This window comes from Salvelinus namaycush, chromosome 14 (genome assembly GCF_016432855.1).
Source record: "Salvelinus namaycush isolate Seneca chromosome 14, SaNama_1.0, whole genome shotgun sequence".
NCBI classification, from domain to species: domain Eukaryota; kingdom Metazoa; phylum Chordata; class Actinopteri; order Salmoniformes; family Salmonidae; genus Salvelinus; species Salvelinus namaycush.
Window position 1 is genome coordinate 11,657,576 of NC_052320.1, and position 18,847 is coordinate 11,676,422.

Sequence of the window (18,847 nt, forward strand, 5' to 3'; positions counted from 1 at the left end):
AAGACATATTTAGCTTTTTAAAGTTATCTTGTACTTGCTGTATGACAATTGTGTTGCATTGAAATCCAGGTTTAAGATATCCCTGTCTATATGCACTGGAAATCGTTAGTTTTGTAGTAAAATGCTTAAATGTTTGAATTAAAACAGCTCAGTTAATTTAATACCAGGGTTGGGGAGTAACGGATTACATGTAATCCGTTACATGTAAGAGATTACAAAAAACCTGTAACCCGTTACGTTACAAGAAAAAATATTGCAATCAGATTTCAGATACTTTTGGAAAAACTAGATGATTACTTCAAACAGGATGATTGCGATTTTTTTTGACACTTCTGTTTTCTTAATGACATTCATATCAGCATTGAAAAAAGGCGCCCATTTAAATTTGTTCCACCTGAGCGAGTCTGACCACAAATCAGAGATCACTATGATGACACACCAAACGTGTTTGATGGATCGCAGGAAAAGAGCAGGAATGGGCTTTTGTAGGCTACAGTCCAAGCTATGTCTTCCAATGGTGTGACTGCTGTCGGTATCCATAGATTATTACATTTGAATAAATGCTTGGAGGTAAGGATGACAGCAGTGGTGTAGTCTATGGCTATACGGATATAATTTACTATTGATATCTACATAGCGCATTGATGTGAATCACACTCCTGCTCTCTCATTTAGCTATTTGCGCCTTACGGATTGTAGTTGTTGTTGAATGGCTGTTCACAAATCAAAATGTATATTTGAACACAATAGTGGTTGAATTCAACAAGTTTAAGCTGCCTATCAATCATTGTTTTTGAAACCAGTGGACAGCCAGTGAAAAATGCGCTCTTGCAACAGCTGCATAGTGCTGATCCCAGCCTATGGAACAAAAGTGGGGGTTTTATTAATCAATCTAATTCATGCTGATAAAAAAAGACATCCATAGTCCTAATGGACACATGCTCAAACTCGCACATTTTTGATAGACTTAAAGAAGCAATCTGTAGTTGCTACATCCATTTTTGGATTTATAAACTATATATATTAATGTAAAGATATAATTTAATCATATTATTATATGTAGTAGAAAGCAATGGGTTAGAAGAGGCCTTCATAACCAACCCATAAAGTAAAATGTTAAATCCATGTATGGCCAGTTATGTAAACTTTAACATTGATTTATCCTGCAATAGGCATTCACAGGTTGATGAATTCATAATGTTTTACCCATTCCATTTTTTCTTCTTCAGTTTTACTGTAAAGACCTTGTAGTGTTTTTTTTTTATACCATAGAATGTTATTTTGTGATGGTATTATAACTACATGACAAAATACATGGTGCCTTGTCATCTGTACCGCCTTGTACTGCAAAGATGGGCAATATGTTTCACCTTACAATGTGAAGATGAATAAAATGTCAATGTTTATTTTTACATTGCATTGTACTGTGCTTTATTTCAATAAGAGCAGATGTTAACATACAAAAGGACATGCAACCTTAAACTGTAGGAGATTAACTGTAAATGTAGCAGGATAGCTTCTGGTAAAGAGGAGGCGGAAAAATATAACATTTTGTTAACATTATTTCAGAGGTCTTCCCCTGTCACACGCTGACACTTTGCTGGCTAAGTCAATATTGTACAAGTTAAGTGAATGAGCAAACTAGATGGTTTGTTATCTTCATTTTACTGTCCTGAGTTATAACTAAGCTATGATTATGAAGATGAAGCCTACAATCAAGATTAGTATTTCTCAATGATTATGCTATTGTAACGTGGATGATAACCAATGGCCATAATGGTATCCAATGTTTCTTTATCAAGGACAGGTTAACCCTGGCTAAAGATTTGGAGTGACATTTCAAAACCAGTTTAAACTGCTTGTTGGCTGTTTTTTAGTGTCTGACCACTGGGCATAGACGTCAATTCAACGTCTATTCCAGGTTGATTAAACTTCATTTTATTGAAAGGATGTGGAAATGTTTTTGGTTCAACCAGTGTGTGGCCAGTGGGTGACGAACGATACAAGCTGTGGCCTACGTGGCAGTGCATGGTCAGGATAATTAGTACAAGAGGCGTGTTTCTTCAGGCTGATAAAATGTCATAAAGTAATTGCCGATAGAGGTGATAGAAAGCAGGCGCTTCACTTCAAAGCTTCTCAAATATTTCCTCCTGAGTAAAGAAAAAAAGTCAGTGATATCTTCCTCACTATTAATGCCTTTTATGATGGGTTACACACTAGGCATTTCATCATAGGTGGACTCAACCAACTATTTTTTCCAGCATGTTGTATGTAGCCAATCGCTGCCCCTTCCCCCTTCCCCTCCATTTCTCACAATAGGCCTACTATGAGTTTGTTATTGTGGTCCAATTTTTGGAGTAGTGTTATCTTACAGGCATGTTCAGGAGCATGGAACAGCGACAATTCAATATAGGCTATGGTCTACAGTTGAAGTCGGAAGTTTACATACGCTTAGGCTGGAATAATTAAAACTCGTTTTTCAACCACTCCACAAATGTCTTGTTAACAAACTATAGTTTTGGCAAGTCGGTTGGGACATCTACTTTGTGCATGACACAAGTAATTTTTCCAACAATTGTTTACAGACAGATTATTCCACTTATAATTCACTGTATCAGAATTCCAGTGGGTCAGAAGTTTACATACACTAAGTTGACTGTACCTTTAAACAGCTTGGAAAATTCCAGAAAATTATGTCATGGCTTTAGAAGATTCTGATAGGCTAATTGACATCATTTGAGTCAATTGGAGGTGTACCTGTGGATGTATTTCAAGGCCTACCTTCAAACTCAGTAGCTCTTTGCTCGACATCATGGGAAAATCCAAAGAAATCAGCCAAGACCTCAGAAAAACAATTGTAGACTTCCACAAGTCTGGTTCATCCTTGGGAGCAATTTCCAAACACCTGAAGGTACCACGTTCATCTGTACAAACAATAGTACGCAAGTATAAACACCATGGGACCACGCAGCCGTCATACCGCTCAGGAAGGAGTTCTGTCTCTTAGAGATGAACGTACTTTGGTGCGAAAAGTGCAAATCAATCCCAGAAGAACAGCAAAGGACCTTGTGAAGATGCTGGAGGAAACAGGTACAAAAGTATCTGTAGCCACAGTAAAATGAGTCCTATATCGACATAACCTGAAAGGCCGCTCAGCAAGGAAGAAGACACTGCTCCAAAACCGCCATTAAAAAAGCCAGACTACGGTTTGCAATTGCACATGGGGACAAAGATCGTACTCTTTGGAGAAATGTCCTCTGGTCTGATGAAACAAAAATAGAATTGTTTGGCCATAATGACCATCGTTATGTTTGGAGGAAAAAGGGGGAGGTTTGCAAACCGAAGAACACCATCCCAACCGTGAAGCACGGGGGTGGCAGCATCATGTTGTGGGGGTGGTTTGCTGCAGGAGGGATTGGTGCACTTCACAAAATAGATGGCATCATGAGGGAGAAAAATTATGTGGATATATTGAAGCAACATCTCAAGACATCAGTCAGGACGTTAAAGCTTGGTCGCAAATGGGTCTTCCAAATTAACAATGACCCCAAGCATACATCCAAAGTTGTGGCAAAATGGCTTAAGGACAACAAAGTCAAGGTATTGGAGTGGCCATCACAAAGTCCTGGCCTCAATACTATAGAATATTTTTTTCGGCAGAACTGAAAAAGTGTGTGCGAGCAACGAGGCCTACATCCTGACTCAGTTACACCAGCTCTGTCAGAAGGAATGGGTCAAAATTCACCCAACTTATTGTGGGAAGCTTGTAGAAGGCTACCCGAAACGTTTGACCCAAGTTAGATAATTTAAAGGTAATGCTACCAAATACTATTTGAGTGTTTGTAAACTTCTGTCCGACTGGTAATGTGATGAAAGAAATAAAAGCTTAAATAAATCATTCTCTGTACTCTTATTCTGACATTTCACATTCTTAAAATAAAGTGGTGATCCTAACTGACCTAAGACAGGGAATGTTTACTAGGATTAAATGTCAGGAATTGTGAAAAACTGAGTTTAAATGTATTTGGCTAAGGTGTATGTAAACTTCTGACTTCAACTGTATCTATTTATCATTTATCTGACAAGTCCCTTGACGCCTCAAGAAGACCAGTTGTAAAGCAAGCGTTCAATTCAATGGGCTCAATCTGTGTAGGGTAGGAGTCAACAAGGCGGCCCGCGGGCCAAAACCGGCTTGCGAGTGATTTTATTTGGGCCCCAAAAGATTTTAGTAAAAAAAATGTTTTACTGAGTTACAGTTCATAGAAGGAAATCAGCCAATTGAAATAAATTCATTAGGCCCCAATGCATACATTTCACATGACTGGGCAGGGGTGCAGCCATGGGTGGGCCTGGGAGGCTTTAAGCTCACCCACTTGGGAGTTAGGCCAACTCACTGGGGAGCCAGGACCAACCAATCAGAATGAGTTTTCCCCACAAAAGGGCTTTATTACAGACAGAAATACTCCTCAGGTTCATCATCTGTCCGTGTGGCGCAGGTGAAGAAGCCGGATGTGGAGGTCCTGGGTTGTGGTCTGCGGTTGTGAGGCTGGTTGGCGTACTGACAAATTCTCTAAAACGACATTGGAGGCAGCTTATGGTAGAGAAATGAACATTCAATTCTCTGGCAACAGGTCTGTTCAACATTCCTGCAGTTAGCATGCCAATTGTACGCTCCCTCAAAACTTGAGACATCTGTGGCATCGTGTTTTGTGACAAAACTGCACATTTTAGAGTGGCGTTTTATTGTCACAAAACAAGGTGCACCTGTGTAATGATCATGCTGTTTAATCAGCTTCTTGATATGCCACACCTGTCAGGTGGGTGAATTATCTTGCCAAAAGAGAAATGCTCACTAATGGGGATGTAAACAAATTTGTGGAGAAAATTGACGAGAAATAAGCATTTTGTGCTTATGGAAAATGTCTAGGATCTTTTATTTCAGCTCCTGAAACATGGAACTTTCCACTAGATGTTGGAACATTTCTGCGTTGACTAGCTTCCATTCAGCCATATGAGCAATAGTGAGGTCAGACACTGATGTTGGGTGATTAGGCCTGGCTCGCAGTCGGCGTTCCGACTGGCTCGCAGTCGGCTCGCAGTCAGGGTTCTGTGCAAGCCAGTCAAGTTCTTCCACACCAATCTTGACAACTACTTCTGTATGGACCTCGCTTTGTGCACGGGGGTATTGTCATGCTGAAACAGTTCAGAGCTTTCCCCAAACTATTGGAAGTACAGAATTGTCTACAATGTCATTGTACACTGTAGTGTTAAGATTTCCCTTTACTGGAACTAAGGGGCCTAGCCCGAACCATGAACAACAGCCCCAGACCATTATTCCTCCTCCACCAACCCTTACAGTTGGCACTATGTATCAGGACAGGTAGCGTTCTCCTGGCATCCGCTAAACTCAGATTCGTCAGTTGGATTGCCAGATGGAGAAGCATGTTTCATCACTCTTGAGAACGGGTTTCCACTGCTCCAGAGTCTAATGGCAGTGAGCTTTACACCACTCCAGCCAACGTATGGCATTGCACATGGTGATCTTAGGCTTGTGTGCAGCAGCTGCTCTGTAATGGAAACCAATTTCATGAAGCTCCCGACGAACAGTTCTTGTGCTGACATTGCTTCCACAGGCAGTTTGGAAAATCGGTAGTAAGTGTTGCAACCGAGGACAGATGATTTTTACACGCTACGCGCTTTAGAACTCGGTGGTCCTGTTCTGTTAGCTTATGTGGCCTACCACTTCGCGGCTGAGCCGTTGTTGCTCCTAGCCATTTCCACTTCACAATAACAGCACTTACAGTTGACCGTGGCAGATCTAGCAGGGCAGAAATTTGACAAACTGACTTGTTAGAAAGGTTGCATCCTATGATGGTGCCACGTTGAAAGTCACTCAGCTCTTCAGTATGGGCCATTCTACTGCCAATGTTTGTCTATGGAGATTGCATGGCTGTGTGCTCAATTTTATACACCTGTCAGCAACGGGGACCAATCCACTCCGATGAAAAGTGAATGATAGGCCTAATCCCTACACTAGGGGTGTAGGCCAAGTTGCCTATCCCTGGTGTAGGGTGTAAACCTATCATCTGAAGTCTGTGGTACAATTGCACCATCTATTGGATACAATGTGCGTATAAAACCTGGATTTAACTTTACATTATAGTAGGCCTAGGTTAACAGTTTTAGGCTGACGAGGATGAAATATCAAGTGTATCATAAATTATATTTGTATTTAATACGCATAAATGCATGAATGCTTAATTGAAAATAAATAAAACTAAAGCCAACACAATTCCTAATAGCATATTTAGCTGTGGATATCTCACACAAAAGACAAACCAAGAGATTCATTACAGTAGTAGGCTACCAAAATCACCATCTAAATACAATGAAGTGAGTTTTGATGATGATTTGTTGTTACAATGTAGCAAGTCCTGCAGCCTAGTCTCCCCTTCAGCCTGTGTAAGGATCAGATGTGTAGATTTATTTTAACATTAAGGTTGTTTGATTTGGTAAAAAATAAAATGTGGTAGTTTGGTCGTTATTAAAAAATATTTGGGGGAGTCCGTTTTTGGGGGAGTCCTGTTTCCATCCTGCACAGTTGAAGGCGGGATGCACATTAAATTCTGCAATCCCCAATATACCACAGAAGAAGAAGAAGAGTGACGCAGCTCATCACACTCTCCAACGAGAGAAGAAATGTCGCAGGACCCGGAACTGTCCGCGGATTGCTCCAGGCAGGTTGGTTTGTTGTTAACAGCTTCTGTTATGATTAAGCAAGCATTTGTCTTGATAAAACGTTCAGAAAATCGACATGGAATTATGATATATTACCAAAAAAAATCGACCCTGGAAATACTAATTCCATTGGCATTCCGGTTGGTATTCTGAAGCCGCAGTGGCGTGCAGCTAGCCTCAACTTCACGAGTGCAGCGCTGTCAAAATCAGAAATTATGAGAAATACATAAATGTTTACAAGGCAATGTTTTCAAGATATGTATTTTGTTTAGGTCACTGCTGTTGCTGTCTGCTAGACTAGAGAATACACTCAATTGTGTGGCTACAGTGTATGACTAATTGCTGATGACCTCAGCGATGTCTAGTGGTAATTGTGGTATTTCGCAAGTCCTACGGTCTTGTGATGCTCTCCAATCCATTTTTTTTGTACCAGGAATATTTCTGCTGTGTTGTTTAATCCCGACATTTATGTGGTATTCATACAAATTTTAGTGGCCAAAATGATGTCTGAAGAAAGTGAGCCCATGAGGCACATTGATCTTGGGTCTCCTTCTCTGGAACAACCAGCAGCTGGTCACTGGTTCCCTGGCCCTCCCCCGCCCGTCTACTCCTGTACTCTGACTCCTGAGCTGGTGGCCAAGGCCCGGGAGGAGCTACAGGAGAAGCCAGAGTGGAGGCTGAGAGACGCGCAGGCCCTGAGGGACATGGTGCTGAAGGAGCAGCCTAACCTCCGGACCAGGCTGGACGATGCCTTTCTCCTGCGCTTCCTACGGGCCAGGTAAAGCATGATGCACTACAGTAACTACCCATAATGCTCTCTGTAAAATGATCCAGGAAACTGGCCTTAAGCGTCTCACAGTAGGAGGTCTGATCTAGGATCAGGTCCCCCCTGTCCATATAATCATATTATTATGATTGGAATGGCAAAGCTGATCCTATATCAGCACTTATACTCTAAGACACTTTATGAATAAGGGCCCTGGTGTCATCTTATTGAAGATGTTCTATCTTGAAGCTTACATAATGATGACCTGTCCCGTCTCCTTGTCCATCAACCAGGAAGTTTGACTATGACCGTGCCATGCAGCTGCTCCTCAACTACCACACCAGCCGGCGGGCCTGGCCCGAGGTCTTCCAGGACCTGAAGCCCTCCACAGTCAAACATGTGTTAGACCTGGGCTTCCTGACTGTTCTGCCCCATCCAGACCATAATGGATGCTACATCCTCTGTCTCAGACCTGGTCAGTGTGTTAGCTCACACTATCTACTGTCGTTTTATGTCCTAGAAGGGTTTTATGTCCTAGAAGCGCTCTAACTCATTTTTTCATCTTTATTTGGAAATACTTTATATGAACACTGTCTTCGTAGAAGAATATAATAATACATTATATGAACACCCTGTTCATAGAAGAATAGAATACTTTATTAATTCATACAAGATGGGAATTGGTTGTCTGCTTTACCCAAACCTGCATTGTAAGTGCATTTACTTACTATCCCTATGACCTATGTATAATGCACTATAATGCATGACATAGGTGCTAATAGCTGCCCATAAACATCTATAATATAATTTTTTTTATCTTGAAAACATTTCCGATAATAGCCTTGATAAAACGGATTCAGATTGTCCTATGCTTGGCCTTTTTCAGAGTTACTAAATATACATTATTTTACAACAGGAAAATGGAAAGCAAATGATTATCCATTTGAGGACAACATCCGGGCCATTTACCTGACTCTGGAGAAGCTGATTCAGCCAGAGGAGACTCAGGTGAATGGGATCGTCATCTTAGCAGACTACACTGGGGTGGGCTTGTCCCAGGCATCCAATCCGGGCCCATTCCTGGCCAAGAAGGTTGTCAGCATCCTTCAGGTAAGCCATCAAAGACCTTGTTATTGTTCTGTTATTTAAGTTTTGATAATGTCACCCATGACAGCATGATCAAAATACACAGATCTATCTAGAATATGTATCTTATCAAATATGTTTTGTTGAAAACATAACACCCTCGATGTGGCTTGTGTCTTCTGTCAATAACAGACATTTTAATGTTGGATTTCAGGATAGCTTCCCAATAAGAATCAAGGCTGTTAACATCATAAATGAGCCCCGGATTTTCAAAGGGATCTTTGCAATAATTAAGCCTTTTCTGAAGGAGAAGATGGCAGAGAGGGTGAGTTTCATTTCTTTGTCTTTTACATAATATGGAGTCTTTCTTCAAATCCTCCTTTTTCTGTACATGGTAACCTGCTAATTTGATCACTGCATTCAGATTACATTTATCTCGTATAACAGTCGTGATATGATTTCAGTGATTTCCAAAGTGTTTTAAAGCCATTATGAATAAACCTAATCAAATGAACATGGGCAGAGGCCCTCTTGAAGTACTGTAGGCTCCTTTGTGATTGGGTGACATCAGCCTAACATAATTCCCTTATTTTTTCATACAGTACGTTCTCCACGGGTCAGACCTGCGCTCTCTGCACCGCAACATTCCTCGATCCGTCCTGCCAGAGGAGTATGGTGGTGTGGCCATACACCTTGACATGTCAGCCTGGTCAAAGACATTACTGGACTCTGAGGAGGAGTTTATAGTGGAGTTCTGCCAGCCAGATCCTCTAGAGGGCGTAGTCCTCCCAGACTCCATGCTGTTTGAAGGGGAGCAGCCTGGTGGTGGTGCCAGGGATGACGACACCTTCAGGGGGCTACGGTCTCAGCTCTACTACTGTTACTGATAATGACCACCACCACCTCTCGCTACTATGAAGACACTAGCCTGGTCCCAGATGTGTTTGTGCTGTCTTGCCAACGCCTATGGTCATTGATGTGACATTGACCATAGTTGGTAAAACAGAAAACTAGATCTGGGACCAGACTGAGGACACCACTGTTTATTTTTTCCACTAATTGTTATTTTGACCAATCACATCAGATATTTTTTTGATCTGATTGTTTTTCACTAATTGGTCTTTTGACCAATCAGAATAAGGCTGCCTGTATAAACGCAGAAACAGTTATTTAGTAGAAATCACTACAGGAAGAGCTAAAGAGATGTCTGGGCCCATATTCAAAAAGTGTCTCAGAGTAGGAGTGCTGATATAGCATCAGTTTTTACCTTTGAGATCAAAATGAATATGGGGCCTACTACACTCCACATGGCCAAGCATAAGGCAGCTTTAGGTTCTGGTAAGGAAGCGTTACAGGAGCTGCTAATGCATGTTTACTTATTTAGTAGTTTGTGCCTCTTGGTTTTAAAACGGCTCTGATTTCCATTGTAAGATTTATTTCCTATAGAGGAAGACGTTCAACTGTGCCCATTTGAAATGCCACTCACTTCCACTTTCTCCTTAATTTCTCAGAATACACGTACTGAGGCTCTTCATCTGCATGGTGGTATTCAACACTATGTAGTTACAGAATACACGTACTGAGGCTCTTCATCTGCATGGTGATATTCAAACACCATGTAGTTACAGGACACATACTTTGCCTTAATCTATTTTTGATAATGATAGATATGCAAGGGGTTATGAATGGGGTTTAATTTGTATGTAATCATACAAGTATGCCACTTTTATCCAAAGCAACGTACAGTGCAGTGAGTGGATAGCGTACAATTGTAGCATGTATATGTAATTCCTGCAGGAATTGAAACCCATGAACTTGCCGTTGCTGGCACCACGCTCTTCCTGAACCACTCAAGACCTGTAATGTCTGCGTTACTGAGCGCCGAAGCCTACAGTGTACCTACATGGCAGTGTACCTACACTACCGTTCAAAAGTTTGAGGTCATTTGAAATGTTTTTGAAAGAAAAACACTTTTTGTCCATTAAAATAATATCAAATTGATCAGAAATACAGTGTAGACAGTGTTGTAAATGACTATTGTAGCTGGAAACGGCAGATAAAAAAAGGAATATCTACATAGGTGTACAGAGGCCCATTATCAGCAACCATCACTCCTGTGTTCTAATGGCACGTTGTGTTAGCTAATCCAAGTTTATCATTTTAAAAGGCTAATTGATCTTTAGAAAACCCTTTTGCAATTATGTTAGCACAGCTGAAAACTGTTCTGATTAAAGAAGCAATAAAACTGGCCTTTAGACTGGTTGAGTATCTGGAGCATCAGCATTTGTGGGTTCAATTACAGGCTCAAAATGGCCAGTAACGAAGACTTTATTCTGAAACTCGTCAGTCTATTCTTGTTCTAAGAAATTAAGGCTATTACATGCGAGAAATTGTCAAGAAACTGAAGATCTCGTACAATGCGGTGTACTACTCACAGAAGAGCGCAAACTGGCTCTAACCAGAATAGAAAGAGTGGGAGGCCCCGGTGCACAACTGAGCAAGAGGACAAGTACATTAGAGTTTCTAGTTTGAGAAAGTTCATTAAATAGTACCCGTAAAACACCAGTCTCAACGTCAACAGTGAAGAGGTGACTCCAGGATGCTGGCCTTCTAGGCAGAGTTCTTCTGTCCAGTGTGTGTGTGTTCTTTTCCCCATCTTTTCTTTGGCCAGTCTGAGATATGGCTTTTTCTTTGCAACTCTGCCTAGAAGACCAGCATCCCGGAGTCGCCTCTTCACTGTTGGCGTTGAGACCGCTGTTTTGCGGGTACTATTTAATGAAGCTGCCAGTTGAGGACTTGTGACGTGTCTGCTTCTCAAACTAGACACTATTGTACTTGTCCTCTTGCTCAGTTGTGCACCGGGGCCTCCCACTCTTTCTATTCTGGTTAGAGCCAGTTTGCGCTGTTCTGTGAATGGAGTTGTACACAGCGTTGTACGAGGTCTTCAGTTTCTGGGCAATTTCTTGCATGGAATAGCCTTCATTTCTTAGAACAAGAATAGACTGACGAGTTTCAGAATAAAGTCTTCGTTACTGGCCATTTTGAGCCTGTAATTGAACCCACAAATGCTGATGCTCCAGATACTCAACCAGTCTAAAGGCAGCCAGTTGTATTGCTTCTTTAATCAGAACAACAGTTTTCAGCTGTGCTAACATAATTGAAAAATGGTTTGCTAATGATCAATTAGCTTTTTAAAATGATTAACTTGGATTAGCTTACACAATGTGCCATTGGTACAGGAGTGATGGTTGCTGATAATGGGCCTCTGTACACCTATGAAGATATTCCATTAAAAATCAGCCATTTCCAGTTAAAATAGTCATTTACAACAATAACAATGTCTACACTGTATTTCTGATCAATTTGATGTTATTTTAATTGACAAAAAAAATTGCCTTTCAAAAACAAGGACATTTCTAAGTGACCCAAAACTTCTGAACGGTAGTGTACCTACATGACAGTAAACCTACATGACAGTGTGACACCAAAGCAATATTGATGCACATTTGTTCATATAAATACTAATTTAACTAGTCCTGATCAGTTGTCACTCATCCTGATTTGATTTCCCCCACTAGCATTGTAAATCGTGGATAGTTGTATGATATAAACATAAAAAAAAAAAAAATAGTACTAACTACAGTATTACATATTAACGTTAACATAGCTCAAATTAACATTAACATTTTTGACATTTAATAGCTAGTATGTAGATGAAATGGCCTTGTTTATGCATTGTTCTAGACAAGTTTGAATCCACAGACAATTATTTTGTTATGTAACGTTACAGATAGATATAGCTGCTTTGTGTTTTCTTTGCATTAACAACACTTAGGGCAGGTTTCCTGGACACAGATTAACCCTAGTCCTAGACTAAAAAGCATGTTCAATGGAAATTCGCCATTGAAATTGCCTATGCTGTGATCTGGAAACTGGTCCATAATGTTCTGTTTTACCAGTTACAATCTGAACCCAGGGTACAGAAGCCAGCTATGGGGATACCCACCCAGCAACACTGGAGCTATGTCATTGTGCCAAATATTTTATTATTACCATGGACCATTTAGAGGTTAGGTTATATTTTGCAGATGAACTCACTCAATATACACAGAGTATACCAAACATTAGGAACACCTTCCTAATATTGAGTTGCGCAAATCCTTCTTTAACCTGTCTCCTTCCCTTCATCTACACTGATTGAAGTGGATTTAACAAGTGACATCAATAAGGGATCATAGCTTTCACCTGGTCATTCAATGTCATGGAAACAGGTGTTCATAATGTGTTGTATACTCATGAGTTCATATTTTATTCATTATTTTATGAAAGGCCAAATTGTTTTTAAAAATATATTTTGTCATTAAGTTACATTCCACAATGTTATATTGTAATTAGCTAATCAATTTCTTTTTCTAAGATGTCAAAGCATGTCTGCAGTCTCTTCATATTTCAGAGTAGGCCTGCATTGATCAGTAGATGAATAAACACATTTCAAATTCAGATGTGTGTTTTGCAAAACCACAGGCCTACATGTCCAGTACAGAGGATGGTTTCATTGGGTAGAATAGAACAGAATTATAGAACAGAACACTATCTATTTTAGTCAATTCCCAGATTGCCTAGTAGGCTGCCGTTTAGGCCATATGCGACTTAAGAATTAGGCCTAGTCGAAAGCTTAATTTTGTCACATTCTATTCGTTTTCATATTTTAAGTTATGAAGGGTTTCACGTTTCAGCCCGAGTGAAATGTGAGCCTGGATCACAAGACGATGTCTGATTGGCTGTGGGATGGCTAACTCCATTTTGGAAACAGCTGTTTGAAGACCTACCCTTCCCTCATTGTTTCGGGAGGTTGCCAGATAAACATTACTGCTTTATGAGACTTCATCGCTATAAGATTTACATTACGTGTTGCAAAAGGGCCCGGAAACTGAATTGGTGTTTGATCCGATTGTATCAAGTGGATAATTAAGGCTATCGAATCAAGGTTAGTCATTTGTCTTTTTGTTACACTATAACAATATGTGAAAATGACTGTTGCCGCGCAACCTCGGCGGATGCACATTTGGTTACGAGGAATTTGCTCTGATTGATGCAGGTCGTGTGTTCGTCAAACTTGCCAACATTAGGCACTTGAGGGACGTTTTATTTTGTTCTTTGCTCAGTGGAATGCCTATCTATACTTGAACAATGTAGGTGGTCTCGTCTGGTGGAATATAGGCTACTGCCTATTCTCTATTCTGGGCGATTTTGAATGTGAAATTGGGACAAATTGGGCAACTCCAATATTTTAACATTATCTTCCACGTTTTTATTCAACCTCTTTCAGTTTTGCGTATCAACAGATAGCCCTAGACAAGTTCAGCAGTTTACTGCTAATTATTTCACTTATCAGAACAAAAACTGATCTTGTGAAATAACCAAATAGTCTAACTTAATTTCTTTTTTTTATCACATTTTCTTATGCCTTTTACAATGGTCTTGACAGAGGGATTTCAACAAATACCCTCTAACTTAATTGATGAAGGTCAGTAATTAAAGACCCCTCCCCTCCCCTCACCTGGTTGTCTAGGTCTTAATTGAAAGGAGAAACCAAAAACCTTCAGACAGTAGGCCCAGTATGGAATGAGTTTGACACCCCTGGTGTAAATGATGGAGATGGTGCCTATTGATCCTGTAGAGTAGGTGTTCCCGGACTACTGGATGGATTTTTTTCCCCCAATTAGGTGCCAGACCTACTGAGCTAATTTATCAGTTCAGTGATTGACTCAATTTATCACACCTGGTCTTCCAGTTTGGTTAAATCAGAAACATGACGTGCCTGCAGTACTACCCCTACAATGTGTGTGTGTGTGTGTGTGTGTGTGTGTGTGTGTGTGTGTGTGTGTGTGTGGGGGGGGGCAGTGTGTAGTCTATAGCAGTTGTTCCCCCAACTTTTTATAGTCCTGTACCCCCTTCAAACATTCAACCTTCAGCTGTGTGTAACGGATGTGAAATGGCTAGCTAGTTAGCGGGTACGCGCTAGTAGCGTTTCAATCAGTTACGTCACTTGCTCTGAAACCTAGATGTAGTGTGCCCCTTGCTCTGCAAGGGCCGCGGCTTTTGTGGAGCGATGGGTAACGACGCTTCGTGGGTGACTGTTGTTGATGTGTGCAGAGGGTCCCTGGTTCGCGCCTGGGTCAGGGCGAGGGGACGTACTAAAGTTATACTGTTACATGTGTACCAACTCACCAGGGTCAGCGCACTCTCAAATGTTGTTTATTGCCATCATTGTAAGCCTGCCACACACACACACTATACGATACATTTATTAAACATAAGAATGAGTGTGAGTTTGTGTCACAACCCGGCTCGTGGGAAGTGACAAAGAGATCTTAGAGGACCAGGGCACTAATAATAATCAATTTTGCTCTTTATTTTACCATCTTACATGTAAAACCTTATTTGTTAATTGAAAATTGTGAATAACTCACCAGAGGTTAATGAGAATGGTGTGCTAGAAAGGATGCACATAACTCCGCAATGTTGGGCTGTATTGGAGAGAGTCTTAAGTCATTTCCACACACAGTCTGTGCCTGTATTTAGTTTTCATGCTAGTGAGGGCCGAGAATCCACTCTCACATAGGTACGTGGTTGCAAAGGGCATCAGTGTCTTAACAGTGCAATTTGCCAAGGCAGGATACTCTGAGCGCAGGCCAATCCAGAAATCTGGCAGTGGCTTCTGATTAAATAAAATATTCACAGAACCGCTTGTTGCAATTTAGATGAGGCTCTCTTGTTCAGATATCGGTAAGTGGACTGGAGGCAGGGCATGAAAGGGATAACAAATCCAGTTGTTTGTTCCGTCCGTTTCGGGAAAGTACCTGCGCAATTGTGCACCCAGCTCACTCAGGTGCTTCGCTATATCACATTTGACATTGTCCGTAAGCTTGAGTTCATTTGCACACACAAAATCATAGAACGATGGAAAGACCTGTGTGTTGTCCTTGTTAATACAGGCAGGAAAGAGCTCCAACTTCTTAATCATAGCCTCAAGTTTGTCCCGCAAACGTGTCAATAATTTCCCCCTTGATAACCAGCGTCAAAGCGTTACATGGTCGCTGCCCATGTTATTGCATAATGCAGAAGTTACACGAGAGTTCAGGGGCCTTGCTTTAACAAAGTTAACCATTTTCACTGTAGTATCTAAAACATCTCAAGCTGTCAGGCATTCGCTTGGCAGCAATAGCCTCTCAGTGGATGCTGCAGTGTACCCAAGTGGCGTCGGGAGCAACTGCCTGCAGGCACATTACCACTCCACTATGTCTCCCTGCCATGGCTTTTGCGCCATCAGTACAGATACCAACACATCTTAACACATCAAGTCTTTTTGATGTCACAAAGCTGTCCGTCCAGTACTTTATCCTCTCCTGTTGTCCTGGATTCCAGTGGTTTGCAGAAGAGGATGTCTTCCTTAATTGACCCCCCCCCATAAACGTAACAGACATATACCAGGAGCCTTGCCAGGCCCGCCACGTCTGTTGACTCATCCAGCTGTAACGCATAGAATTCACTGGCTTGTATGCGAAGCAGTAATTGTTTCAAAACATCTCCTGCCATGTCACTGATGCGTTGTGGGACAGTGTTGTTTGAGGAAGGCATTGTCTGTATAGTTTTTTTGGCCTTTTCCCCCAGCATTGTCCCAGCCATATCTGCAGCAGCAGGAAGAATTAAGTCCTCCACAATAGTATGGGGCTTGCCTGTCCTAGCCACTAGGTAGCTCACCATATAAGACACTTCTAGCCCCTTCTTATTAATGGTATCTGTTGCTTTTGTCTTACTACTCGAAAGTCGTCTTTATTCTCGTTCAAAAAACTCCCATGGCTTATTTTTCAAATTGTCATGTTTCTAAATGTCTGCGCAAGAGTGAAGGTTTCCCGCGGAGAGTAATGGTTCATGTGATTGGATGTTAGTTATTTGACATTGTTGTTATTTCGCTGAACACTAGATGGCTTAATTACATTTTTGCCAGTGAAACGAGTCTACTCAGGGAGGGGAAAAAAACAACCAAATGCCCCATTTGGAAAATATATATTTTTAAAATATGAATCACATTTTTATTTGGCGTACCCCCGAAGACATTGCGCTTACCCTACTTGTACCTCAGTTTGGGAATACCTGCTTTAGTGTAAACTGTAACTTAATTGAAAATTTGAGTTCAGGTAGTCCTCATCGGTTTGGTTTCTAGTTTAAAAACCTCTCGACATGTTTCTGATGGTCCTGTAGGGATACTATGTGTATTTTCAGGGTTTTGTTCAAGCCCGGCAGCACAAACACCTGACAAACAATACCATTAGCTGAATCAGTTGATATGAGCTTGCACATAAGCCTGTACACACCTGTAGGACCAGGGTCGAAAAACATTTACATTTTTTTTTATCATGCAGATAGTTATTTAAAGGTGCACTATGCAGAAATCGCTCTGCCATTTCCTGGCTGCTAAAATTCTAATAGTTCACCTAATTTCAGTTTGTGACAAAAGTCTAAAGTGTAGAGAATAGAATCATTGTACCATCTAAACCGCTGTGAATTGTATTTTCAATAACCAAAAATATTGTATTTTCAGCTGTTTGAAGCTGGTGTACAACACAAACTAAATGACGGGGAAAAAAGACCAAAAAAGTTACATTTTGCAGCTTCAAGGCTTCATGGATCAACAATAATGAGGTCATGTACTGTATATCTGCAGTGCAGCAGTGGCACTACCAGCCTCATTCTCCTCTTCCTCCAACTTTCCCTTTAGCTAATGGATGTCTGCTGTTGTATTGATAGTGGCCAATAACATTATTAGGAATGGAAAAATTAAGATTGAATACAGTACTCTGGATGAGTGAGAAATGTATGTTTTGTTGGGTTGGGGATACGGGCCGGTTGTAAGGTTTAGTTGTGTATGGTTGTTTTATCATCTTGTAGTTATCACTTGCTTCCTTCAGGAAGTACATTCTTTTTGTGTCTGGTCCCAGATCTGGTTGGGCTATCTTGCCAACTCCTACTGATGTGTTGTGCCACTGACTCTACAGTTGTCATACTATTACATTTGTCATTTAGCAGATGCGCTTATCCAGAGCGACTTACAGGCGCAATTAGGGTTAAGTGCCTTGCTCAAGGGCACATCAACAGATTTTTCACCTAGTCGGCATGGGGATTCAAACCAGCGACCATTGGCCAGCTACCTGCTGCCAATTAAGAGTATTCAGTAGGGATGCAAGATATATCGGTGAGCATATCAGAATCGGACGATATTAGCTAAAAATGCCAACATCGGCATCGGCCCGATATCTAGTTTAACGCCGATATGCAAAACCGATGTCAAAGCTGACGTGCATACCTATATAACATAGGTAGATGACGTAATGACGCCACGAAAATACAGCGCTACACAGAACAAAAGCAGAAAAATACTAAGCGCACACTTCCAACAACTAGTTAAAGTCGCGCAGTCATTTGAAAGTAAGAACATTTCAGCGATACAACTCCAAGGCAAAACCCGTTAATGCCAAGATAATGGAATTTATTGCCCTTGACAATCAACCGTCCTCTGTTGTGGATGACGTTGGCTTTCGCCGACTGGTCAAGCCCCGGTACACACTATTTTTCAGATGTTGCCCTACCGGAGTTACAGTATTGTTGAAACATACATCTATGAGCTACATGTTATGGGCGTCACTGCTATTAGCTTCACGACTGACATTTGGACCAGCGATGTCAGCCACATGAGCATGCTGAGTCTGACCGCACAGTGGGTCGATGAGGATTTCATATGGAGGAAAGCCGTATTGCATGCTCAAGAATGTGCTGGTTCTCATACCGCTGCTGCCATTTCAGTGGCATTTGAGAATGTTTGAAACTTGGCAACATGAACACACTCTTAGCGCCATTCAAAAAACTGACTTAAGAAATAAGCTCATCAACTGCGTCTGCAGCAGATGTGATACCCTCTGTCATGGCATTGAAACGGCTGCTCAACAAAACTGCCAATAGAGACCGTGGGGTTAAATTTACAAAAGTACTTGAGGCTGTGAACAAGCGATTCGTGGCATTCTCTCTGAGCCTCTTTACAGTGTCGCTACTTTGACGCAGACAAGAAACAGGGTTTACATGAAATGTTACATACACAGCTGGACAAGATGGAAACGGACACAGTGACAGTGCGTACCGAGGAAGAGAGGCCATGGACAGACAGACAGCTGAAACTTCACTGCTTGACATGTATAAGGA

The 18,847-nt window shown here is 41.2% G+C and overlaps 2 protein-coding genes across 2 annotated transcripts in view; both read left to right on the top strand.

Annotated features, from left to right (window-relative positions):
* Nucleotides 1-6,699: 6,699 nt before the first annotated feature.
* On the top strand, nt 6,700-10,577 carry LOC120058843 (alpha-tocopherol transfer protein-like). The gene is made up of 6 exons (XM_039007582.1): nt 6,700-6,741; nt 7,231-7,516; nt 7,798-7,979; nt 8,421-8,614; nt 8,805-8,915; nt 9,193-10,577. Exons 2-6 carry the CDS (start codon nt 7,239-7,241, stop codon nt 9,475-9,477), a joined length of 1,050 nt encoding a protein of 349 aa, XP_038863510.1. The 5' UTR covers nt 6,700-6,741; nt 7,231-7,238; the 3' UTR covers nt 9,478-10,577.
* A 2,838-nt stretch (nt 10,578-13,415) lies between these two features.
* LOC120058844 (cAMP-dependent protein kinase inhibitor gamma-like) overlaps nt 13,416-18,847 on the top strand; it is a 47,458-nt gene continuing 42,026 nt past the window's right edge. The window contains exon 1 of the mRNA XM_039007583.1: nt 13,416-13,577. The gene's annotated coding sequence lies outside the window, so the exon portion shown is untranslated. The remainder of the gene's footprint in view (nt 13,578-18,847) is intronic.